At 32.7% G+C, this 27,819-nt stretch overlaps 1 protein-coding gene and 2 pseudogenes across 1 annotated transcript; 2 read left to right on the forward strand and 1 right to left on the reverse strand.

Annotated features, from left to right (window-relative positions):
- Window positions 1–1,835: 1,835 nt before the first annotated feature.
- Window positions 1,836–14,648, reverse strand: LOC131178556 (receptor-like protein kinase ANXUR1; annotated as a pseudogene).
- A 1,672-nt stretch (window positions 14,649–16,320) lies between these two features.
- LOC131168904 (uncharacterized) lies at window positions 16,321–17,959 on the forward strand. The gene is made up of 2 exons (XM_058144475.1): window positions 16,321–17,383; window positions 17,487–17,959. Exons 1-2 carry the CDS (start codon window positions 16,879–16,881, stop codon window positions 17,564–17,566), a joined length of 585 nt encoding a protein of 194 aa, XP_058000458.1. The 5' UTR covers window positions 16,321–16,878; the 3' UTR covers window positions 17,567–17,959.
- An 889-nt stretch (window positions 17,960–18,848) lies between these two features.
- On the forward strand, window positions 18,849–26,394 carry LOC110662625 (uncharacterized; annotated as a pseudogene).
- Window positions 26,395–27,819: the final 1,425 nt, after the last annotated feature.

Below are 27,819 nucleotides of genomic sequence, written 5' to 3' on the forward strand. Positions count from 1 at the left end.
AAAATTCCACTCTGGATAGGGGACATCCCAAGAAACCCTTTGTGGAAATTGACGGCAAAGATAAGTGCCACGTCGATAAGGTATTAGACACTTGTCCCGAGGAAAATGCAGAGCTTTGGTTGTCTGTTAGTGTTTACCAATTACCAGTGAAAATTAGGGTTTGTGGTGGGGACAGTGTCAGCATACAGTTGACCTCAACAGAGATTCTCTCTGTTTCTCCCAATTTTGTTGCTCATAAAATTTATACCTAAAATCCCTAATACACTAATGTCACATTATTATTGCCTGCTCCTTCTTATACCTTCCCTTATCATTATTTTATAATTTTTTTCTCGCTATTATTAAAAAAATATTTTTTAAAATAATTTTTACTCTAAAATGTCATTAAAAATATAATTTTTTTATGTTAGTAAAGTATATTAAATAAATATTAATGAGTATTAAATAAATCTTAATTAAAATATATTAATTAAATTAACACAAATATTTTAATTATTAAAATCATTAAAATCAAGTTGGTATTGAAACCTATTTTAGTGGGCACTTGGCATATTGAACTGGATTCTGATGTCACATGTGGAGTAAACACACACTTCTTTTCTTAACTTAAATTAATAGAAAATATAAAAATATTAGGATTGGATTCATTTTTTTAAGACTTTGGCAGCACTTGTGAAGTTGCAATTTGATAGTTGGCTTGTTAAAGGCTCAGCTCTTAACCCATCATTGTCACTACTGACCCCATTAGCCCTCAAATGTTGATTTGTTCTTAAATGGAGTCTTCATTAGTATTATATTTGTCCAATTGTATGCTGATAATTTGGAAATCTATGCAGCCTTTAATGATACTTTCCACTAAACAATCACTATAAATTAATTAGTAGATGATATATGTGTTTACCCTTTTTAATTTTAAAATTATTCGCAACAATAAAATTAGTTAAAAATATCTACATTTATAATAATTAAATTAAATTAATTATTGAAAAATTATTTTTTTTAGTTTAATTTAGTTCAATTGATAAGGATGGAAATTTCCCTTTCTTATCTTTCAGTTCTGTTGAGACTTGAAAATACTCATGATCATAAGTATAATTTAATAAATAAATAAAAATAATTAAATTATTTAAAAGAATTTCTTGTTGTTAATACATTGTATTCTTATTTGTTATTATTATTATTGACTTTAGTGGAAATCTTCAAATTATTAAATTAATCAAGAAAATCCTGGAGTCATTTCAAATGATAGACAGTGTCCCATAACAAGAGCATCTGAGATGTTAAATTTTTCATCAGTTAATTAGTTTTTAGCAAGTGAAATGACATATTGGACAAAGAAAAGTAGCATGTTTTTACCAATAATTCAACATGAAATGTTTGCCTGCCTTAGAGATTATGCAATTTGATGACTAATCGTCCACTAAACCTGTAGGATATATTGGAAAATTCTGCAATTTTTGTGTGTGCTAATCCAATTATTCAGCTTCTAGAAATTGAGCAATCAATTCTACAAATACCCAATACGCAACTAATGACTTTCTTTTTAGTTCTGTCATACTTGTCTATTTAATAATAAAATTTGAATAGAAAATCAAGGGATAAGATTAATCATAATATTGAAAAGTGGGTTCTCATGATTATCACAGTTTGATTGAATGGCACTAATTGACTGATATTGTAAACTAATCTTTGCGTACTCTCAGAAATGCCATTTTTTCTTCCCTTATCTTCTTTGTTCATATATGAATCAGAATAGGATAGAAAAATCACATTAAAAAAGTGAGCTATTTATTCATGTAAATTGAAGCAAAGAATCTGAACAAAATGGTTCTAGTTCACCAAGCTTGATGAATTTGACTCTGCCTATGCAGTATACAAGTTTGTATGAATTAAACAGCACTAAAATCCAATAAACATTCAATACAAGGAACAAGCAATCACCTTCTTGAGTAACCAAGAAAAATTGGTTTTTATATTCTTGAGTTTCATAGTTTCCATTCCAATCTCACAGCAATTACCTGGAAAGTTAATCTTCATCTCCCTTTTGGATTTGACAATTTGAAAGAAGATTTCACCGGAGTCATTAGAATCCAGGCCCGTTTCATAATTGTTTCCAGGACCCTCTCCTGAAGTGTCACCACCCTCAACTTGTGCACTGTGCCTTGAACCCTCAGAATTTTCTTGTAATTGGAGAGCAAATTCCAGATTCCATAAAACATCACCCATGGTGGGTCGTTCTGTTCCTGAATCATCCAAGCATTTCTCAGCTGTTTCCGCAAACTTCTTCAGGCATTCAGGATTGATTTTTCCCTTGATGTGAGGATCAATAATGTCCTCAAGAAAGCCTTTCCGTTGGCAATGGAGAGCCCAATCAGCAAGACAAACTTGTTCCTTCGGAAGGTTTGGATTTAGAGCAGGCCTTGCACACAGTACTTCAAAAAGGACAACTCCAAATGAGTAAACATCAGATTTTTCAGTCAGTTGTTGTCTCTTGAAATACTCAGGATCCAAGTAACCAAAGCTACCCTTAACCACAGTGCTAACATGGCCCTTGTCTAGATTAGGACCGGTTTTCGAGAGCCCAAAATCAGAAACCTTGGCAACACAATTTTCTTTTAAAAGAATGTTTGTGGTCTTAACATATCTGTGAATGATTGTGTAATGAGCTTCTGTGTGAAGATAATGAAGTCCTCTAGCTGCTCCAATGCGTATCTCTAGTCTTTGCTTCAATGAAAGCTTTGGTCTCTTGGTATTGTATAGATGCTCTCTCAGAGTTCCAAGTGCCATATAGTCATAAACTAAGCACATCTCCTTGTTTTCCTCGCAGAAACCAATTGATGAGACCAGATGCTTGTGTCTCGACTTTGAATGCATCTCGATATCAGTTCGGAACTCATTAACTCCTTGTTCAGATTCTGGGTTTGACCTTTTTGAAAGAGCGAAAGCATGAAAAATATAAGTTTATACCATTAAATTCAAAAAATTTTCATCTAGACTCACATGCATAATGCAAGATTTATTTTTATCTATTTGATATCAATGATAAACAATATATTAAAACACTTTTAATATGTTTTTGGATCTGTATTTGCCATTTAAGATTTTAAAATTAATCAGATTAATTTTAGAACACTAGATTAGATCAAGAATAAATACACTAACCTCTTGATGCACTACATTGTATTTGTGCCTTTCGGATGTGTCTTTAGGATACCAGATGTTGTCTCTCTAACTTGTCCACACCAAGTTCACCTATAGCAGCCCTTGACTAGCTTCTAAAGTTTTTTCTATTAATTAGAAAATTAAGTTTTGCCTTTTAAGAGATTAAAGATGTAAACAGGATACTAGAAACAATTTCTAGTATTTTCAATTCAAGAGATTGTTTGCTAATCTTTTGGAATAGATGAGAGAAGAAGATGAAGAGATGGGAGAGCCTCTTCGGTGGAGGTACCAAGGATATCAGCAGCTCGTTATATTGTTTTCTTTTCATAACAACACTTATATAAGTAGGTCAACACATAAAGCCCTTGCCACATGTCACCCTCTGATTGGTTCTAGATTTAATTGACCCAATCACATTGTGCCAAGTGTCAAACTTATATTGAATCTTAATTTTAATCATCTTACATGATTAAAAAATATTTGGCAAGCTTATATGTGGTGACATGTGGCACCATGAGACCATGTGTCACCATCTCATAGTGGCACATGTCACCCTGTGAAATGATCAAAATACTCCTGTGTCTTAATTTTGAGTTTTCAACCCAAAATAATTATTTCTCTTCTTCTAATCAATTTGTATCAAATATAAATCAATTAATTAATCTTTATTAATTAATTTCTCATTAATTAAATTCATATTTAAACACTTTAAATATAAATTTAACTTATACTGTACATCCAATAACCTAGATTTAGTTTCAAGTCATGCTAGGGACTTTACAATCTAATTGCAAACTAAACCTATTTAATTAATCAATTAAACTCTTTAATTAATTAATTAAATTATATTTAATTAGGTGATAACTTGTGCATATGTGTGACTTACTAGGCTCATCACTAATTGGCAATGAGATATGATATCAACTCTTAATATCATCAGAACTCTTTCTTACCATAAATGATTACTCTAAATCATTTTATGCACCTCATAGACCATGGTTAACACCTAGCATAGCATGCCATGGCCACCCAATTAGTAATAAGATTTACCTTAAATGAACCTATTATCATATGTTACCATGCACTAGAATCTCTCTGTTACAAAATCCCAACTCAAGCTGGAGTCATGATTTATGTCAAACCCCATTTGCTATGAATATTATGTTCTCTTTTAATTCCAGTTCTTGATTAAAAAGATTTTCTCATCAGAAATTCTTTTCTGAATAAATCTATCTGTCTTGGCCAGGAACTTAAAACATCAAGAATAATTAAATGAACATAGGATTTTATCCCTATTTACTTAGAGGAATAGATTCCATCTTGATCAACACTTACCTCCATATATAACTAGTAGGAGCCAACACATGCCCATATACCCATACACAGTACAAGTATGAAAGCAGTATCAAACTCAAACCACCTATATACAAGATAACTATGCTATCTCAGGTCTAAAGATTATATACACTAATATGATTTATGACAATACATTGACAAGAGTAAACTACATGTGCTTGTCATAAGCGTCACTGGTTCGGCCTACTTATCATGTATAAGTGCCTATCATGTTTGTTATATGGCATGAGACTCACCATTCCATCTTATTTGTATCTCATATAAATAACTTGGGAACAAACATGAATACAATATTTCTGGATAAGTTATGTCCTTATTATGAAGTATCCTCGATTGTGAACCTATTTATGATACTTTGTGCTAGAGATACTGTCACTCATATTCTTAACAACTTAAGAATAGAATTTCTAACAAAATATCAATGGATCTTTTCTATTATACATAAATATATTATGTAAATGGAAAAGTGAAAATGCCTATTATTAATAAAAAAAAATATGTACAAGATACATACTAAATGATATGCTCTAGGGCATACTACTAACAATCTCCCACTAACACTAGAGCCATTCATTACAATATCTTAGACCCATCTTCTTAAGATGTCGGTCTAGCTGAGTCTGTGACATAGACTTAGTGAATGGATCAGTTGAATTTTCAGCTGATGCTATTTTCTGCATGGCTACATCACCTCGTCCAACTATTTCTCTGATAATGTGGTAGCACATTTCTATGTGTTTGGATTTCTAGTGAGACCTTGGTTCCTTAGCCTATATGACTGCTCCATTATTGTCACAGTGTACTGGAACTGCTGACTCAATGGAAGGAACTACTGCAAGTTCTGTCACGAACTTCTTTATTCAAACAGCTTCCTTTGCAGCATCTGATGCAGCAATATACTCAGCCTCTGTAGTGGAATCTGCAGTCGTGCTCTATTTGGAACTCTTCCAACTGACTGCACCTCCATTACAAATGAACACATATCCAGAGATAGACTTTCTATCATCGATATCTGATTGAAAATCAGAATTAGTATAACCATCCAATTGCAAGTCTCCACCTCCATAGATCAAGAATAAATTCTTAGTTCTTCTCAAGTACTTAAGGATATTCTTGACAGCTATCCAGTGTTCCAAACCTAGATTGGATTGATACCTGCTAGTCAAACTAACAGCATATGCGATATCCGGCTTAGTACACAACATTGCATACATTAAACTTCCAATAGCCGAAGTATATGGAATCCTGGCCATCTTATCTCTTTCTTTAGGTGTCTTTAGAGACATCTCTTTAGAAAGGTGGATACCATATCTCACTGGTAACAATTCTCTCTTGGAATCAAGCATGTTGAACCTCTTTAACACCTTTTTCAAGTATAGACTTTGGGATAAATCAATTATTCTTTTCGCTCTATCTCTATAGATGTGAATCCCAAGAATATAGGTTACCTCTCCTAAGTCTTTCATGGAGAATATATTTGACAACCATACCTTTACAGTTATCAACATACCTGTGTCATTACCCATCAACAGTATATCATCCACATATAAGACAAGGAAAGTGATAGCATTGTCACTAACCTTCTTTTATACACATGGCTCATTCTCATTTTTGATAAAACCAAATGATTTAATGGCTTCATCCAAATGAATGTTCCAACTCCTCGAAACTTGCTTCAACCCATAAATGGATCGCTTTAGCTTGCATACCTTGGAACCATCTTAGGATTCAAAACCCCTAGGTTATTCCATAAAAATGTTTTCTTCAATGTATTCATTGAGAAAAGCTATTTTGATATCTATTTGCCAAATCTCATAATCATAGTATGCAGCTATTGCTAATAGAATTCTAATTGATTTAAACATGACAACAGGAGAGAAAGTCTCCTCATTGTCGATTCCTTACCTTTGGCGAAACCCTTTCACTACTAGCCTTGCCTTATAGGTCTCTACCTTTCCATCAGAACCAATTTTCTTCTTGAAAACCCATTTGTTCCCTATAGGTACAATACCTTCAGGTGAGTCAACAAGATCCCAAACTTAATTCTTATACATGGAATCAATTTCGGATTTCATAGCATCAATCTATTTTGAAAAGTCTATATCTGATATAGCTTCTTCATAGGTAAGTGGATCATCTCCATGATCTACTTCTTCATGAGTAGACAACTCTTGTTCTTCTTCATAAAGGAAACCATATCTCACTGGTGGGTGAGATACCCTGGTTGTTCTATGAGGAATAGTTGTAGATATTTCATCAACGGTTGTAGGTTGACTAGATGGATCTATATCCATCTGATCTGTTGGTTGGTCAGAATTCTTCAATTCTAACTCTATTTGCCTTCCTTTGCCTCCTTCTTAAACAAACTATTGTTCAAGAAATGTGGCATCTCTACTTACCATAACCTTTTGTGATGTAGGCAAATAAAAATAATATCCAAAACTATCTTTTGGATATCCAACAAATCGACCCTTTTCTGATTTGGTTTCCAATTTATCAGTGTTCAGCTTTTTGATATAAGCTGGACAACCCCAAATCTTAACATGCTTAAGACTTGGTTTTCTTCCATGCCATATCTCATAAGGTGTAGAAGAAACTAATTTTGATGGAATACTATTCAGAATATACAAAGCTGATTCTAATGCAAATCCCCAAAAGGAGATTGGCATATCAGTATAGCTCATCATACTACATACCATATCCAATAGGGTATAATTTCTCCTTTTAGATACATCATTCAGCTGTGGTATTCCTGGAGGAGTCAGCTGGGAAACAATGCCGTGTTCTCTTAAGTATTCATCAAATTCAGTACTCAAATATTCACCTTCATGATCTGATCGAAGAGCTTTAATACTCTTTCCTGTTTGATTTTCTACTTCAGATTTAAATTCTTTGAACTTTTCAAAGGATTCATGTTTGTATTTCATCAAATACAAATACCCAAACCTTGATTTATCATCAGTAAAGGTAATAAAGTAATGAAAATCACCTCTAGCCATTTTCTTAAATGGACCACATACATCACTATGTATTAGCTCCAAAATATTTTCAGTCCTCAGCCCTTGTCCAACAAAGAGTGATCTAGTCATTTTGCCCTGAAGGTAAGATTCACAAGTTGGAGTAGGCTCAGAGCCCAATGAGGATAGAATCCCCATTTTCTCCAGTTTTGCAATCCTATCTTCTGCAACATGACATAACCTTAAGTGCCAAATATATTTTGAACTAGAGTTGGTTTTCACCATGGTATTGCATTTATTTAAATCACTTGCATTCATTTTGTGTTTGTCATTATTATCCAAATAATAAAGACCATCATTCATATAACCCGAACCAACATATTTATTTCCAAAATAAATATTACAAACATCATCTGTGAACTGAAATTCATAGCCATTTCTAGTCAAACTAGATATAGAAATGATGTTCTTAAAAGCATCAGATATATATAAAATATTATCCAAACACAAAATATATCCAGACATATAAAAAGATTTAGATCCTATGGTTAAAGCTTCAACAGTTGAGCCATTGCCAATCCGAAGTCTAACATTTCGAGAATGCAAGCTGCTACTATTTGCTAGTTCCTGCATATCATTAGAAATGTGAGAATTGACACCAGTATCTAAAATCCAGGCTGTAGATGAACTATGAGTATCATCAGAATCAAAATAACAAGATATGGACATACCTTCCGAAGGTGTATCCTGCTTGTCCTTCAGAGAAGCAAGATGCTTTGGGCAGTTTCTTTTCCAGTGCCCATCCTTCTGGCAGTGGAAACACTTTTCTTTGCCTCCATCAGCTTTAGTCTTCTCTTTCTATTTAGCTATTTTCTTGGAAAGACTAGGAATCTGAGGTTTCTTTTTCTTATTGCCCCTCTTCTTGTTGGATTTTCTAGTAGAAAAAGATGCAATCAAAGCTACCTTTTTTCCTTTATTGCCCGGCATGTTCTTTTAGGCAATAACCAGCATGTTGAGTAAACCAGCTAAGGTGTATTCCTGTTTAGTTATATGAAAATTTGTCACAAAATTCCCAAAAGACTCAGGAAGAGACTAAAGGATCAAATTCGTCTGTAGTTGAAAATCCATGTTGAAATCAAAATGTTCCAGCTGCTCAATTAGTCGAATCATCTTGTGGACATGATCCCCAACATTCTATCCCTCAGACATCCTCATGCAGAATAGCTGTCTAGATATCTCATACCTAGCATTCCTGCTATGCTCACCATACAACTCTTGTAGGTGAAGGAGGATCTCACTCACACCCTGCATGTTCTCATACTGCTTTTGTAACTCATTACTCATGGAAACAAGCATGTAACACTTAGCTCTCATATCATGCTCCTTCTACTTGTCCAAAGTTTCATGATCCTCTTGAGTGGCCTTTGGAGGTAAGGGACCAGGAACATTTGAATCTAGAACATATCCTATATATTCAAGGTTTAGGACAAATTTCAAATTTCTTAGCTAATCAAACAGATTAGGTCCTATCAACCTATTGCGATCAAGTATACTTGCAAGAATATTGGATGGTGGTGGTTGTTCTGTGCTCATTATTATAAGAAAATTAACTGCAGAAAATAACCAGATTAATTAGTAAATGTATCATGTAATTAACCAAAATGATTATGGTCTTTTAATCAAATTGGTCCTCCCACTAACTTAGCGAATCCTACACTTTTAAAGTAGAAAACGGAAATCCTAGTTGGATGGATTTTTAGTGGGTGATTGAATTCTTATAATTCTATTGATCATCTTCAGGTACATCCATTATTGGAATTACAATAAACTATAAGTGAGCAACTCCTTGCCCATCACATCTCATGTGAGGTTCAATCCTTTACCTAGCCCCTAATGCTCAAAATCTCAGGTACATCCATTATTGACTTATCTTGCATTAGTTAAGTTGATCCCATTGAGCCAGTAATTATGCAAATAATTTTAATGTCCTCAAGTACATCCAATATTGGCCACCAAACCATTTACATATTTACAACATCTCATGCTTAACAATTATTCTTAAGAAAATCTCTTAAATTAATTGCATCTTATGCAACTATTTAAAATTTCTTAAAATAATTGCCCCAATGGAAGGCCCATGTTATAATTAATTTAATTATAGCATTTCAAACTTAATCATTTGTTTGAAAGATTTTATAGTCATCCTAATTACTATTAAGGTCTCACTTTGCATATTATCCATTTAGCATGCATATATCATATAATTGCATATATTCCCATACATCTCATGCATTCATGGATACGCAGTAAATATGGTATGATCATGGACTTTCTAAGGGATTCAATTCTGAGCCACCAAGAATTGAATCAAGGCATTCCTAGGTGTATTTCATTCATTCATTTTACAAGAGTTGCTGAAAGAGTACATAATCAACACTTGATCTTGAATTTCTCCCACTGGTCCCACCAATGCTCTTGACCTCCTTGAACTTCTTGCAATCCAATTACATAGTAATCCTTGGCATACCAAGGCGAGTTTACAAGAACTTAAATAAATGAAATTACAACCCAAAAATTATTACAACCTTAATAATAGATGCCCCAAAATAAATTAATTTAAATTACAATCCCAAAGAAACATAAAAGAATAAATCCAATCATATTGGTCTTTTATAGTCCATGATCATCCATCATGCATATCACTATTTAACAATTAAATAAAATATACATACTTAAATTAAATTAAATATCTCATATTCAACTTAAAAATCCAGATTTGAATATGATTCAAACAAATTTAAAAATTCAGATTTGAATTACATTCAAACAACCTTAAAAATTCAGATTTGAATCACATTCAAACAATTTTTAAAAATCAGATTTGAATCACATTCAAACAATTTTTAAAAATCAGATTTGAATCACATTCAAACAATTTTTAAAAATTCAAATTTGAATATTATTCAAATAACTTAAAAAATCAGATTTAAATATGATACAAACAACTTTAAAAATTTAGATTTGAATCATATTCAAATAACTTTTAAAATTCAGATTTGAATCACATTCAAATAATTTTTTAAAATTTTGATTTGAATCAAAATTTAATTGTGTGATTAAAACTACTAATTAAACACTTTAATTAGTCATAGGATAGGCCTTAGATCATACAACAACTGCAGAATTAAAAAGCCAAACCTTGCACCACCCATGAAGCCCAAACCATGCACACCATGTTAGAGTTCATCAAGCATGCCGCCACATATCCATTGCAACCAGCAATGGATAAATCATCTTATGATCTTAAATACACAATTAAATCATATAATCAACAATCTAAATAGCAAATATAGTGGCTCTGATACCAATTGAAGGAGCAGAAGCATAAAAAACACAAGTTTATACCATTGAATTAAAAAAATTTTCACCTAGGGTCACGTGCATCATGCAAGATTTATATTTATCTATTTGATTTCAATGATAAACAACATATTAAAATACTTTTAATATGTTTTTGGATCTGCATTTGCCGTTTAAGATTTTAAAATTAATCAGATTAATTTTAGAACCCTAGATTAAATCAAGAATAAATACACTAACCTCTTGATGCACTGCAGTGTATTTGTGCCTTTCGGATGCGTCTTCAGGATATCAGATGTTGTCCCTCTAGCTTGTCCATACTAAGTTCACCTATGACAGCTCTTGAACAGCTTCTAAAGCTTTTTCTATTAATTAGAAAATCAAGTTTTGCCTTTTAAGAGATTAAAGATGTAAACAGGACACTAGAAACAATTTCTAGCATTTTCAATTCAAGAGATTATTTGCTAATCTCTTGGAATAGATGAGAGAAGAAGATGAAGAGAAGGGAGAGCCTCTTGGGTGGCGGCACCAAGGATATCAGTTGCTAGTTATATTGTTTTCTTTTCATAACAACACTTATATAGGTAGGCCAATACATAAAATCCTTACCACATGTCATCCTCTGATTGGTTCTAGGTTTAATTGACCCAATCAAATTGTGCTAAGTGTTAAACCTATATTTAATCTTAATTTTAATCATCTTACATGATTAAAAAATATTTGGCAAGCTTATGTGTAGTGCCATGTATCACCATCTCATGGTGCTACATGTCACCCTGTAAAATAACCAAAATGCCCCTATGTCTTAATTTTGAGTTCTCAACCCAAAATAATTATTTCTCTTCTTCTAATCAATTTATATCAAATATAAATCAATTAATTAATTTTTATTAATTAATTTCTCATTAATTAAATTCATATTTAAACACTTTAAATATAAATTTAACTTATACTGTACATCCAATAATTTAGATTTGGTTTCAAGTCATGCTAGGGACTTTGCAATTTAATTGCAAACCAAACCTATTTAATTAATCAATTAAACTCTTTAATTAATTAATTAAATCATATTTAATTAGGTGATAACTTGTGCATGTGTGTGACTTACTAGGCTCATCATTAATTGGCAATGAGAGATGATATCAACTCTTAATATCATCAGAACTCTTTCTTACCATAAATGATTACTCTAAATCATTTTATGCATCTCATAGACCATGATTAACACTTAGCATAGCATGCCATGGCCACCCAATTAGTAATAAGGTTTACCTTAAATGAACCTATTATTATATGTTACCATGTACTAGAATCTCTCTGTTACAAAATTCTAACTCAAGCTGGAGTCATGGTTTATGTCAAACCCCATTTACTATGAATATTATGTTCTCTTTTAATTCCAGTTCTTGATTAAAAAGATTTTCTCATCAGAAATTCTTTTCTGAATAAATCTATCTGTCCTGGCCAGAAACTTGAAACATCAAGAACAATTAAATAAATATAGGATTTTATCCCTATTTACTTAGAGGAACAGATTACATCTTGATCAACACCTACCTTTATATATAACTAGTAGAAGCCAACACATGCCCATATACCCATACACAATACAAGTATGAAAGCAGTATCAAACTCAAACCACCTATATACAAGATAACTGTGCTATCTCAGGTTTAAAATTTATATGCACTAATATGATTTATGACAATATATTGACAATAGTAAACTCCATGTGTTTGTCATAAGCGTCACTGGTTCGGCCTACTTATCATGTATAAGTGCCTATCATGTTTGTTATATGGCATGAGATTCACCATTCCATCTTATTTATATCTCATATAAATAACTTGGGAACAAACATGAATACAATCTTTCTGGATAAGTCATGTCCTTATTATGAAGTATTCTCGATTGTGAACCTATTTATGATACTTTGTGTTAGAGATACTGTCACTCATATTCTTAACAACTTAAGAATAGAATTTCTAACAAAATATTAATGGACCTTTTCTATTGCACATAAATATATTATGTAAATAAAAAAGTGGAAATGCCTATTATTAATAAAAAAATAAGTACAAGATACATACTAAATGATATGCTCTAGGACATATTACTAACATTTTTAATGGCCACTTTCACATTTTTTATTGATAATACCTCTATACGTACTCTTTTCCAAAACTCCCAATGCCAATAACATCAGATTGGTTGAAATTTTTAGTCGCTTTTCCCTGAGCCAACGTGGAAAGGTGGCCACTAGTAGTACTCATCCCTGAGATTGTTGATTTGCTGGCACTACTATGGGAGTTGGTATAGAGAGGCAACCAGCTAGATGTGTGCGATTCAACGTTATCGTTAGGGACTCTCCTCTTCTTTTGGTAGACAGCAATGCATACTGCAGCCACCACACAAAAGCCTGCGGCTCCTCCAGCTGCTCCTTCAATCCCAACGCCTGAACTTTGAAAAGTTTTTGGTTTATCCTCAGCCAGATCCTTAGTAAGCATTGCTGATAATTCAGGATTGGGGCCTGCCAAGTTATTGCTTTGATCACTTATCTGGAATATCTCTAATCCATTGAGTGTAGCATGATAAAATTCAGGCTTATGCAAGTTTGACGGGTTAAAATCCACCTGATTATTTTCATCGCCTTGCCTGTCATTAACTAAAATCATATAATCTTTGCATGTTGGTTTTCCAATTTGTCCTGTGCAAGCAATTATATCAGCTGCTTGCATGCCACCCTGAGCAGTTTGATTAATGATGTAAATGTTGAAGCCCTTCTGATTGCTTCTTGTCAATTCAAACTCGCAAAAATGGAACCTAAAAATGTATGGGAAATTGGCATCAACCTGAAACATCCATATCAAATTAAGTTTCAAGTTCATAGCCGAATCAGGTCCCATGCCTCTTGCTGTTTTGTATACATCTACAGGAGCTGCATTCTCTGGCAAATCTGCATACTTAATCGGAACACTTTTGTTTGCCACCATATTAACCCCAACTGCAGCACCATATAAATAAGGGGCATCATTATACCAGGTTCTTACAAGACCACCAGAGTCTTTATTTGGAGCTATATACTGGCCTGCGACGTTTAATCTATACATGGTCTCCAAATTAGCGTCTTGGCATCAATAGTGCTGTCAGGAAAACCTGTCGTTGAACCTGAACCAAGGAGATCACCAGGGATCAGTATTACCTCAATACCATTTACAAAAGCAAAACCATCTACAGCTTTATCTGATGGCTTGAAGGTGATGTTGAGAGTATCAGAATCTATAGCCGCCAAAGAATACTCTTTAACAAGGTAAGCAAATGTAAGGGCTTGGGCTGTGATTGGAGCACTGAAATTGTTCAGGAGGGTAACCCCTGCTGCCATCACTGAGAAGTAGGAGTTGGAGATATTGAGGCCAGCATAATCAGATGGATAAAAGTAGAGCCTGAGAAAATGTCGAGTTTGTGGCTTTATAGGGAGATTATATGTTGCTTCAGATCCGAAAATTCTAGCACCCATAAGTGGAACATCAGAAAGAATTTAAGAGTCCTGGAATTTAGCTCTGGCTTGCGGATGATTCCCAACAAGGTACTGGGCATCTCACTTCCATTTTCGACCATCAGCATCTGTGCCTCCATTTTCAGATCCACAGTTCAACAACGAAGAATTTGTCGCGTTTGAACTAGACACATAAACGGCATTGAAAAGAATGGAAACACAAGATAGAAAAAGCAATACGTGGGTATTAGTTTTCATGGTTGAATAAAGAACAAGGAGAGCATGGCCTACAGGAAAACCAAGAAGCGTTTCACACAGGAAAAGGGGAAAGAAAGTTTTCTTGTATGCCTGAAACTTTACAAAATTGAAGTTGCTTTAATTTTGTCTCTTTTGTGTTCACAGCTGACGAAGCCAACTTTAATCATCCATGGAGACTCATGCTTGGATCAGAGAGGACCAATCCAGGCAAGAAATTAAAGATGGAGAAAAGTTTTATGCTCTTTTGTATTTTTTTTTTCTTTTTTTGCTAGTTGGAAATGCCTGGATCAGAGACTAATTACTAAAGCGTATTATCCTATTCTATACACTAAACTAATCAAAATCATCCTTAAAAAAATTAAGTGAAACAATGTTTAGCTAATATTTTCGCGTTAGTTTATATATATATAACAAAAAAAAAAAGAATTCTTCTTTATTTTAAGTGGATATTGTGCCTGCAATTTCAATTATGCAAGTTGACTAGCTTGTGAAGTTAGTAATAAATGGTCGTCAAATACAGTTTCATTTCAGTAATATGTATAACAACCCAGAAAAAAATAGCCAAAACAAAGATACTTTCACTAATTTTCTTTAATAGATACTTTAGTATTTTTATTTATCACCTTTACGATGAAACGTATTAATATATAGTCATTATGGAGGACTTTCATATACATATACATATACATATATATATATATATATATATATATATATATTAATTTTTTAAATAAAATGATATGTAATTTTAATATCATACCATATATTAAAAAATCAATAAATAAAACACAACTAGACATAATATAGGTTTTCCATGCAAACAAACTGTTATTACTGAACAATATAATTAAAGATTGGGCAACTCAAATTGAACATATATATAGAGAAGATAGCTTATATATATGGCTTAGCCAACTTTGCCTTTATATAATAAGAACTCGTGCTTGAGATAATCAAGTATATATCCTGCATTTACTTTGGAATAATCCATGCATGGTTTTGTTTTCTCCCTAAATTTTACATTTTTTAATGGACTTAGTGACCCTCATGGAATTATATCCAAGCGAGATAATTCATGCTACTCTAGTGGGTACTTTCTTTGTATTATTGCATAAATAGAGATTAAAGAGTGTTTAGTGTCATGTAAATGAGCTTTATTTTTGTTGGGATTATATATTAATTATATAGAGTGCATCAATTTTCTTTAATTTTCTTCACTTAATTAAAGTTCTATATATAATTTTTTATTTTTTTAACGAAATTATATATTAATTGCTGCAAGAATGGAGAATATATATATAACTAATTATTCTATTTGTCTCAAAATCTACTAATCCAGTAATATAATTAATTGGAGTTTCTCATTTTCAAATACTTAATGTAAATGAAATGAATTTTTTTATTTAAATCTGATTTATTATAAATAATGAAATTTATTTATTAAATATATAAATCTCAAATATTTTTATTTAAGTCCATAATAAATTGATTCTAAATAAAAATTTGCCGGATGAAACACCAAAATCTTTTCTGCCCCCAGAAGCTCTCAAATCCTTTCCACCCGAAGGGAGGAAAATTCATACAGTGGATCCTAATTGGCAAAAGGCTGTGTGCATTGCTCATCATCTACATATACATACAAAATAGGACAAAATAACAGATTTTTTTCCTGTTTAAATAAAACCTAATGTTGGGAAGGTAGACACCATAGCATGCGCTTGAACAAAAAAAAAAAGGGCATTTATTGGAGGAATATACCCAACTCAAAATAAGCAAAAATCTCCAAAACTAACCTTCCAAAATTAACATGGGGAAGTTACAAATGAATGGTGTAAGAGTAAACAGACCACCCAACGGATGTGCGCGACTGCCGCAACTACTCTCTTCCTCTTGCTCATCACCATCACCACAGACCCATTAAAGCCCTCGGAGTTCTTCTAGCTTGACCAGGTCGGGTGGTGTGTGTTCCTCATCGAATAAACTTAAAAAAAAAATAGTTTATACGTATCTCTCATAATTTTCATAGCATTCTAAGGATCTCTCCATACCTACCCCGCCCCCATCCCACACTCCCACCACTCAGCTGGCGGCGCGACGGCTGCTTTCCCTCTTCGCCGCCGACGCCGCCTTCTGTTCAATGCATTTTCATCAATTTTATATATAGTTGCAACCAAATAGTTATATATCGACGCCACGGCGTTCCTCGGTTCCCCCACGAGGCTATACTCCTCCTCCTTGTTGTTTCTACTTTCCTTCAACATTAGTCATTGATCATAGTTTAATATTAGGATGACGGATTACGAGCCAATGGCCAAGAATTTATCTTTATCATCCTCATCATCATCACCATCATTGCACGATTCAGATACGTCGGAGGAGTTGCAGGGTATGCCATTGGCACCTCCGATGTGGAAGAACAAGAAGCGACTGTCGAAACAGCTGTCCATGTGCGAGACTCGACGGGACATCGCTTGGGAGAAGCGGCGTCGCCAGATTCTTATGCAAGAACGAAGAAAGAACGGAACTATTGACTCTGACGACTTGACCGATGAGGACTTGAACGAGCTTAAAGGGTGTATAGAACTTGGGTTTGGGTTCAATGAGGAAGAAGGGCAGGGACTGTGCAACACGTTGCCGGCTCTTGATCTTTATTTTGCTGTAAACCGACAGCTTTCACCTAGTCCAGTATCCACGCCACAGAGCCGGGAGTCCACATCATCGTCATCCCTAGGCAGGCGATCCTCGTCGTTTGGGAGCCCAACTAGTGAATCAGATTGGAAAATATGCAGCCCAGGTAACAAATTACATCCCATAAAATTGAAAGGATTTGAATTTCTAATCAGTGTAGTGTATGTAAATGGGTGTATATAAGTATGATATATGGTGGGATGGTGCAGGGGATGATCCTCAGCAGGTGAAGACCAAGTTGAGGCATTGGGCACAAGCCGTGGCATGTTCAGTGTTGCAGTCTTATTGATCAGTGTGGGATGGCTTTTGTCCAAAAGACACAGAGGCAGAGAGCGAGACTCACGGTTTATTTGCCCCAGGAAGGGGAAGGAAAACCGAAAAAAAAATATTAGTCTCCGTTAGATCTACCGTAGGCCAACAAAAGAATTACAAAAGAAAAAAAAAATTTGGTGCGGCGCCGTTTTGACGGTCCTTTTCTATTGCCAAGGACAGTTGAATAGGTTCTTGGCTTTCGATGACGACTGAGAATTAGGCGTCGTCGTCGTCATCATCATCATTTTCTTCTTCTTCTTCTTCTTTATCCCTTTCCTATCCAAGTTTCTTTGGGAGCAGAGCAACAATGTAACAGCATTGCACTGTAATTTTCTCTTTTTTTTCTTGGAATAAAAATCAAATTAATGAGATGTGCTATTTTATGCATTACCGTCAGAATATAAGAAATATAATTAAGGGCGAGTATTATTTAATTTAAATTGAATTAAATTATTTTAATTTGATAATTTAATTTAATTTTTAAAATAATTTGATTAAATTTAATTTTATGTTTTAAAAATTTTGATTATTTTTATTGAGTTTGGTTTAATTTAATTTTAATAACTTAATTCAGTTTGATTCAATTTGAATTGAATGTTCAACTCTATATCGAATGTAAAATTTAGATCATTATCTGTATTAGCTTACTAACATTCTTTTCTTTTAATATATTTTTTTAATTCAATTTTGATTAAGGTTTTGTAGTATTAAAAATATTATCACAAAAACAAACCCATTGATTATACATTTAAAACTTTTTAAATTGACTTCAAGTATTTTTTTAATTATTTAAAATAAAAAATGTAATATTTTATTTATTAATAATTTATTTTATTAATTTTTAACTACATTATTATCGATTTAATTTAACAAAAACTAAATTACCAATAGCTGAATTAACTATAATTAAAAGTCAACAATAAATTTCATTGTGCATTTATAAATTATATTCGTTCTTATGTATTATAAATTATTAAATTATATTGAATATAAATTAAAATATATTATAATACGTGAAAAAAAGGAAAATTATAAATAAGAAAAGTGCACAATTAAAAAATATTTTATTTTATATATCACATAATTATATAATTTTATTTTATATTTTTATATTATAATGATAGGAAATGTCCAATAAATTAAAAGAAAACGAAGAGATTTGAATGAAGTAAAATTATTTATAATTTTTAAATATTAATTAAGACATAATGTTTAAGTAAAAAAAAAAAACTAATATAGCTGATTAATTACTTTAATATTAAGTCTTAATTGTTAAAAAACTGGGTTAACAAAAAGGAAAACCCTGCGTCTGTCTTCTGTTAAACCCCAGGGCCAGAAACTTCCATTTGTTGCCTGGTGCGTCTGGGTGACGTTAATCTGGCCTTTGATGCTAAAACCTGCACAAAGTTTTTTTGTTATTAGGGTTTCAGTCGCTAGTTTCTCTGTAGATACATGGCTCCCGATGCTTCTGATGCTCTTGCAGGTCACTACTCTCTCTCTCACATTGTCGTGTTTTCGCTTGCTCAATTCAAATTTATTTCCTTATGTTTTGGTTGTGGTTGCAGTGAGGCAGAAAGTTCAGCAGTTCCTCACTGCTGCAAGAACTGGGAATCTCGATCTTCTGAAGAGTAACTTCTGTTTTTTTTTTGTCCAGTCAAAAAGGGCTTATGGGTTTATTACGTTTAGTTCTATTTCTTGTGTTTTTACCTTTTTTTTTTCCCAGTAATTTTGTTGTTTGGCATTTGCTTGAATGGATGTAGCAGCGCAGCTCGATGATGGGAAAGGAATGGCAAAAACTGTGGCGGATATAAAGGATGCAAATAAACAAGGGGCACTTCATTTTGCAGCGAGGGAGGGACAGACTGAAGTATGCAAGTTCTTAGTGGAGGACTTGAAGCTTGATGTGGATATGAAGGATGAAGATGGTACGCATTTAATGTTTGCATTATCCATTCTCGTAATTGTTTCATGCCTCTTCATTTGTGTGAAATTCTTGATTATTTTCTTCCTCCACAAAATAAAAAATGTGGTGCCCTGTTTTTTTTTTTTTTTTGGGTAAATGAAAATTAACAAACATGCATTAGGATGATTAACATCAGCAATCGTTTTTGTTTGACCTTTTCAATTTTCTTTTAAATGAAATTAAGAGTCTTATTTGTGGGACTTGATGCTTATACTGGCGAGACTGCGAGACTCCTCTTCTTCATGCTGCGCGGCAAGGACATACTGTTACTGCTAAATACCTTATTGAGCATGGTGCCGATCCTTCCATTCCAAGTGATTTAGGGGCCACAGCTTTGCATCATTCTGCAGGGATAGGTATTTTTTAATTTTATCCTTTCCTCTTTCTTTGTGGTTGTAGGCTACAAGTCTAGACAATCTGCAGCGTGGCTTTGCTGCTTGCTTAATCTCTGTGATGATTTGCATATGGCGAACTTGCAATTAGAATTAAAGCATATCCCAGTTTTCTTCCCTAGATTCATTTGGCCATCTGATCAGATTTTTACTTCAATGTTTTCGCTCTTGGTTGCAGGAAATATTGAGTTGCTGAGTTATTTGCGCTCCAAGGGTGTTGAGGTTGATTCAGGAAGTGATGCCGGCACTCCTTTAATTTGGGCTGCCGGTCATGCTCAGCCTGATGCTTTGAAAGTTTTGTTAGAGCACCATGCTAACGCAGCATTTGCTCTTTTTGTGGTTCTTTCTATGTTAATTAGTGTCATTATGATAAAAGGTCAAATTGTATCTTCTTTGTGTTATATTGGTTTTTGATTAAAATATGTGAGACACACACACACACACACACACAGAGTGCCTTGTCTTGTGCTTCTGAGGAAAGAATTATTTGAATTTTCTTATTATAGGAGCTTCTTGCTCTTATTGGGAGGGGGAGTTACTTCTCTAAGGCCAATCATCTGTAAATGTCTTATGATGTTTCACTTATGAATTGCAAGCCTTTTTTATCTTCATTTTCTGTGAAGAACAACAATGTCAACATGAATATGGATCCTTTTGATTTTCTGGGAAGTTAAAAAGAAAAAAAAAAAACTTTGTTGCTGGGAGTAACAGGAGTGTTTATTGTTTCATTTTCATGGTTTTCCACATAAAATTCACAAAAAAAGGCATTTATGTTCCTCAAAGGCATGCATGAGACTGTTTTATTGTGCTTCTTATATTATTTGAAATTTTCTTGCAGCCTAATGCTGAAACTGAAGATAATATAACTCCATTATTGTCAGCTGTTGCTGCTGATTCATTAGCTTGCTTAGAATCATTAGTTCAGGTATCCTCTTTGGTCCTTTGATTTGTTGGATAATGTTTTTGAGTTTGACAGTGGTGCATCTGATTGAAACTGAAAAGGAGGGATCATGTTTGTTTGCATTGTTAAGAAGAGAAGTTTAAAATAGGGTGTTCGTTGATGCTTAGAACTTCTTGTAGTTATGGGTTGGTGATGTGCTCTCTTAGTCTCTGTCTCTCCTTCTGGGTTGGATTTTCATTTGGGAAGGGAGTTAATGAAACATTTGTGTCACTGTTTGGCTTTGAACATGATGCATGAACCCCTCAAACAGATACTCAAAATAGTAAAAGAAAACTTGGCTTTTTATTAAATAACCTAAAGTGAAGGCAATTGAATAATAAAGAGTTCAATTACACCTTTTGGCATTTATAAAAGTCTTTTTCCTTAATCAAAATCATTTATTAGGTTTTTGGGGTTTTAATTTAAAGGTGCAAAACGTAAGAGTTTAAAAAATAAAGTTCGGGATTGCATCATAGCAAAGAGAAACTGGGCCTCTACACTGAAGGGTTTACTTAATTTCCTCCTCCCTTCTTTCCCTCTCTTCTAGAAGAAAACTATTTTTGGTTGGTGTTTTGGTTAGTTAAGTACTATATATACATCTTTTTTATGGTGCTAAACTGTCAAATCCTTTTATTGAGTTTGAGGGCAGAGGCCTTTTTGACTTTGATCTTTTGGTAACGCTTTACATTTCATCCATTTTTGTTTCTATTAGTACTATCTTAGTGAAGTAATTTGACTATTTTGTGCATGGTTGTCAAATTCCATGCATATCTTGCACTTCTGTAGCTTGTCGATCTTGCAAATTGTGAAGTGAAAATTCTGATACTTTTTTGGAGATTAGAGCTTTAGGATGATGTCAAAGGTGCTATCTTTTGGTGCTGCGCTGTCCTTATTTTTATTGATTAAGATGAGGTTTTCTGCTATTTTATGGCATTAACTTTTGATTTCTTAAGTGCAGGCAGGTGCTGATGTGAATGTTATTGCTGGTGGAGCTACCCCATTGCATATTGCTGCTGATAATGGGAGCTCAGAAATCTTGAACTGTTACTAAAAGCTGGGGCTGATCCTAATGTCATTGATGAGGTGAAGCCATCACTGCATTCATTTACTTAATATTTTCTCTCAGTTCTCTATATGCTTTTACTAGTTGAATTGATAACCTCATTGCTATTCCGAGTTGATAATAAGTTATATTTGCTCCACAGGATGGCCAGAAACCAATACAGGTTGCAGCAACAAGAGGCAATCATGCAGCTGTTGAGATCCTTTTTCCCTTGACGGCAAAAGTTCACACTATCCCAGAGTGGACTGTTGATGGAATTCTTGGATATATGCAGTCTGAAACTAACAAACAACTGGTACTAAGATCCTTAAAATTTTGTTTTGGATTTCACTATTTAAGGAGAATGAATGACTGTAGTCCATTTATAATTCGTTAATACTAAGGTTCTTTTGCATCCTTGGACTTAGTGATTGTGCTTTTGGTGTTTATTACAAGGGACAAAATTGTTTAATATAAGAGGTGGAGGTTATATTTATAAATGAGAGAGAGATTCTTAAAAATTACTAATTTCACCAGATATTATTATTGCTTCACCGAGGCATTTCAGTTTTCTGCTTGGCACTTGCCTGTGGTTAATTTGTCTATTTCTGCAGCAACTGATCAAACTGCTGGAAATTCTTATATTTGTTTGTAGGAAGAAATGAGGAATCTGAGGGAAGTAATTGCTGCAGAGGGCTCTGCTGTACCAACAAATGCTCTCCCTGAGGTAGCACTTCTACCATGTAAATTATTTTGTTGCTTTTGTATTGTTTTTCTGATTTACCATCAAAATCTTTTATTTCATGAAAAAGTTTTTCTTAACATAAATTTCCTTGGTTAATTACTTTCTAGACGTTGTAAAAGATGGCTTTCTTTCCATTGGTAGAAATAACCAATGTTTATATGCTTATAAATATGTGGTTGTTGTTAATTTATATCCGAAAAGAGATAAGTAATCCTAAAGTCCTTCAACAACAAAACCTCAATTGTGCCCAAGAATATGTTTTTTTTTCCTGTTTCACTCAAGTTCTTGAACGATTGAAAATACTCAATGTGATTCCAAAATTAATGTGCATGTGCCACGTAAGGGTGGACATGGTTCCAATCCTCATATTCTTGTCCCAAACCCAAGGCTTCAATTCATAATATTTATGAACCAAAACCATACCAGTCAAATCGGTTAACCAATTGATTCATTTTTTTTTTCATTTTAGAAAAATAAAGAGTAAATCAATGCATAAACCCTTAAAACGGTTGACATACCATTGGAATATTTAGAAGTGAAGATAATTTTTTATTAATTAATAGCCAACATCAAATATTAATCCAACAAATCAAATATAAACACCGTTGAAAATTAATTAAATGAATAAAAATAAAGTTAGTTTTACATTAGTAGATATAGATGTATTCAAATTTCCTTCATCTTCCTAATATCAATTCCTTTTTTAAGGTTTTTAAACAAACAAAAAGTAAATATATATTAAAACATATGAATTATATGCCTCTACGGTTAGGTCAATTAACCGGCAGTTTTAAAAAACTGGTCCTGAACCAAAAACAGAAAAATTCCTGAAGCTTGTACAGATACCATGCCAAGCTAGGCCAGTTAACTGAACTGATCATTTTGGTTTTTCAGTTTTTTCCATCTTCTTTCTCCACCTCTACTACCACGTGTATCCTTCTACTGATGACATGTATCCACATCTGTCACTTTTTGAGCTGTTATGGAGTTTTTTTAATAGTTCAAAAACTTGATTGAGAATCATTATAAGTGGGAGGACTTTTAAGGTATTTAAACTTTAAAAAAAAAAAAAGAATTGTTTAATTTGGAAATTTCCTGAAGCAGACTAAGGTAGAAATGTTGAGTGCTTATGGGAAGTTAAAAAAATAACACAAATTTTGTATTTAAGGTTCTATTTAGAGAAAGTAATAATATTTGCTATTTACCAAAATATGGTGATGATGTGAGTTGGATTTGTTGTTAGTTTATTTAAGGTTTTATTACAACATGGATATTTTTTGCGCTTGGCAGAAGATTCCTATGCATTGTCTTCGGTGTCAGGTCAAAAGTGATGCACAATTTATAATAATAATAATAATAATAATAATAATAATAATAATAATAATAATAATAATAATAATTTAATTTGGTTAAAAGTATATTTTCCTTGAGCTTCAGCCTTGGATGTTCAACATTCCCAACTTGTTCAGGTGTCACCTGAAGCAAAGAGGAGAGCTGCTGAAGCAAAATCAAGAGGAGATGATGCTTTCATAAGAAAGGATTATTGTATGGCTGTGGATGCTTATACACAAGTATGCTGTTATATCACATCCACTTTACAAATTTTAGTCTCTTCATAGTTCTTTAATCAGATTTTTGGTCTTTTCTGTTCGTTGGAGGACAAAGAAACTAGATTATTCTTTTTTTTTTTTTTGGGAACATGCTATTATGACATTCTGAAATTTGTTTATTTTCTCGCCCAATTGAAAACAACTGCAGCCACCCATCCCTAAATAACTATGTGTGATCTCTCTAGATAAAGAACTGAACATTAGAAGTGAAAACTTGCATTTTTCTGTAGCAAGAGTGGCAGTTGGTGATTAACTGTATGCACAAGGTTATACTCAGGACGGAGAGTTCGGTTGAGCAAACATTATCGAAAGAGGCTGCTCTCTAGTGGAAAGGACTAAAGGATCCAGAAATAGATGAAGAAATGCCCCTTTCTAGGTGTTTTTTTGTCACTTCTTGATGCCCCTTTATAGAGAATATTAGAGCCCAGCTTGGCATTGAGGTGCAAAAACTCCAAGGGCAACAAAGCTTGTTTCTTTAGCTTTTGTGCTCAGCTGCCATTTTGATGTCCTGGATTTTGTTCACAACTTGTGCACTGCAATGCCAAACAGGCATTAGGTGCTGTTTGAATTAGTGCTTGAGAGCTAGCATTTGGCATTTAGGCCCCTCACCAAGTGTTGGATTTGAGCATTTAGTTACCTTACTGGTTGTAGTAGCATTTCAAAATGCTAAAAGTTAGAATTTCTAGTTGTTAGTGTATGTATGTGGAAGGTAGCAGCCAATTGCTAAAAGCTAACTATAACCGCCAATCAAAGACACCATTGTCAACCTGTGACAGTACTTGGTGAGTTTCTTGATGTTGACTTAATAATGATTCAGTGTTGCATTTGCAGGCGATTGATCTAGACCCTACTGGTGCCATTTTGCTTCAAATAGAAGCCTTTGTTGGATGCGCTTGGGACAACCAGAGCAAGCATTAACTGATGCAAAGGCTTGCAGAGCATTAAGACCAGATTGGTCAAAAGCTTGCTATCGGGAAGGCGAAGCTTTGCGTGTATTGCAGGCATGCTTTTTCTTCCTTTCTTCGAGTCCATGAGAATTATTTCAAGACCTGTAAGTTTAACATTCAAGACCTATATTGTCTAACATGTCTTGGTTGTGTTTTAATTGCAGAGGTTCAGTGAAGCAGCAAATTCATTTTATCAGGGTGTGAAGCTTGATCATGACAATAAGGAACTCGTTTCAGCATTTAGGTTTGTGATTAGATGCTCCTCATTTTTTTTTTCCCTATTTTGTTTTCTCTTCCTCCTTTCTTCGCCTTCATTAATTGTCATCACGACATGGCTACACCATCAATAATTGCTTTTAATATCCTCTTCTCATCCTAAGCAAGTCAGGATGCACTATATTATCTGTTTGCAAGTTAATCAGAAAAAAACTTCACTAGCGATATTAAAAGGCTGGAAAGCCAATTGAAAATGATTGGTGAGGATGGAAGGAAGAAATAAGATTATTGAGGAACTCAAAATTATAGCCACAGTTCCGTGGTTGTTCCACAATAATATTAAAGTTGTGTTTGCTTGAGTTGCATTACATTTTTGTACTCGGGAGAATTTTGGGCACTATAAAAGAACAATGAATGAATTTCTTACTGCTACATGGGCACATCAGATTTTCTCGTCTGGATACCTTGTAAAGCCCTAGGTCTTTTGAAACACTGCTTAATTGGTGACTTCCATGCATTGGGGCTAGCTAGTGTCCTTTCTGCATCAATGTTATGTAGTTTTAATTTTTCAACTTTGGCCACCTTTATAGGGAAGCTGTTGAAGATGGGAGAAGGTTTTATGGTACAGATCAAGAAAGATCATAACATCTTCATTGGCAAATGAACACCAAAAACATAGACAAAAAGTTGTGAACGACTGCTATGCATCATCCCCTTTTTCCCCATTCCCCTTTACCCTTCTTTATACTTAGTGAGCAACTGTAAGTATATCTTTGTTTTGTGAGAAAGCTTCATGGAAAAGAGAATAAGAGAGATTGTGTACAAATGAGCTAACAATATTTAACAGTTAATTAACATGTTGGCTGTGTTCTCTCAATTTTTGTAATAAATCGATGCATTTTTGGTGTGGGTTTTCTTTGATTTGAATAAATTTGTGGATTCTCTTATAACAGTATTCGCATATTCTTTTATTAACTTTTTTTTTTGTTTTATAATTACTAAGGAAAGACTTGCACACTAAACAAAGAAAGCACACACCTTTTGACAAAACTGTTTTTGACAAAGTTGTATTCTGTCAAAGCGTTCCCAAAGAACAGTCCCACCACCAGCTAAGCTTCATGTGAAAAGATACTCTCACTGTACCGTATGCGGTTAACAATTATAATTATAATTATTATTATTATTATTAAGGAAAGATGCATATACACAGAAATGGTATTTTTGTAAAAGTATGTTAAGGCTTTTTAAATATTTTAATATTATTAGATTAAATAAAATATTCACATATCATTCATGTTTATATTAAGAAAAATATGTAGGTTTTTTTCTTAAGAAAATTTTTGGTTTACTAGTGCGAAGTCAGTATTTTTTAAATTAAATTATAATTTAATCCTGATATTTTAATACACTTATAAGTTAATAATTTTAATTAAGTTATTATTAATTTTAATAAAAATATTAAAATATTTTTATTTTTATTTTTTATTAAAAATAATTAAATCTCTATATTTATAAAATATGAATCTCAATAAATTAAATTTTTTTAATTTAAATTATAATTATTAAAAACATAAATTAATTATTTTAAAGTTTTTAAAAAATTTAATAAATTATAAAATTATTTATATGTTTTATAAATTGATCTTAAATTATTATAAATATTTATAAATAAGATTCTATGTCATATATATATATACACACACAAATAATTAATAAAATAAAACAATAGATATTAAATTGTTTTTAATTAAAAATAGAGTTAAAAAATTTGATATATTTAGTAAATTTAATGAGAAATTAATGGTGATTTTTTTATAAAAATTTATTTATAAATTTATTAAAATGTTAAGAATTAAATTGTTTGATTTTATAATTACTTATAGATTTAAATAAAGTTTTAGATAATAAATTATTTTTAAATTAAAAATGATAATTTAATTAATTTTAATGACAAATATTAATTTATAAATTTATTAAAACGTTTTGAAACTACAATCATGTAAGTTGTAATTCACACTATTTTTGAACTTAATTCCCCCAGGCCCAGGTAATCGTGAAGTTTAATGTCGGGATAGAAAGCGCACAGTGCTTTTGGAATTTGGGTTATGTCGGCTCACGATTTTAAATTTATTTAATATTATTATCGGAAAATATTTTATTAATTATTAAATATATTTATTAAAAATATATTTTATAATTATTTAATTTAAAATAAAGTAAATATCATTTTATTATATAAAATAAGATAATTTAATGAAATTTTAAAATTTATCTTATTAAATTTTTAAAAATAATATTATTAAATAGTTAATTATAAAAAATTTTATTAATGAAAAATTTATTTTGTAAAATTTTTCATAATAGACTATTTTATG

Source organism: Hevea brasiliensis, chromosome 3, assembly GCF_030052815.1.
Source record: "Hevea brasiliensis isolate MT/VB/25A 57/8 chromosome 3, ASM3005281v1, whole genome shotgun sequence".
NCBI lineage: Eukaryota > Viridiplantae > Streptophyta > Magnoliopsida > Malpighiales > Euphorbiaceae > Hevea > Hevea brasiliensis.

Coding starts and splice junctions, on each gene's coding strand:
- LOC131168904 (XM_058144475.1), top strand. CDS start 16,879: ATGACGGATTACGAGCCAATGGCCAAGAATTTATCTTTATCATCCTCA. Junction 17,384..17,486: donor TTGGAAAATATGCAGCCCAG/GTAACAAATTAC, acceptor GGGATGGTGCAG/GGGATGATCCTCAGCAGGTG.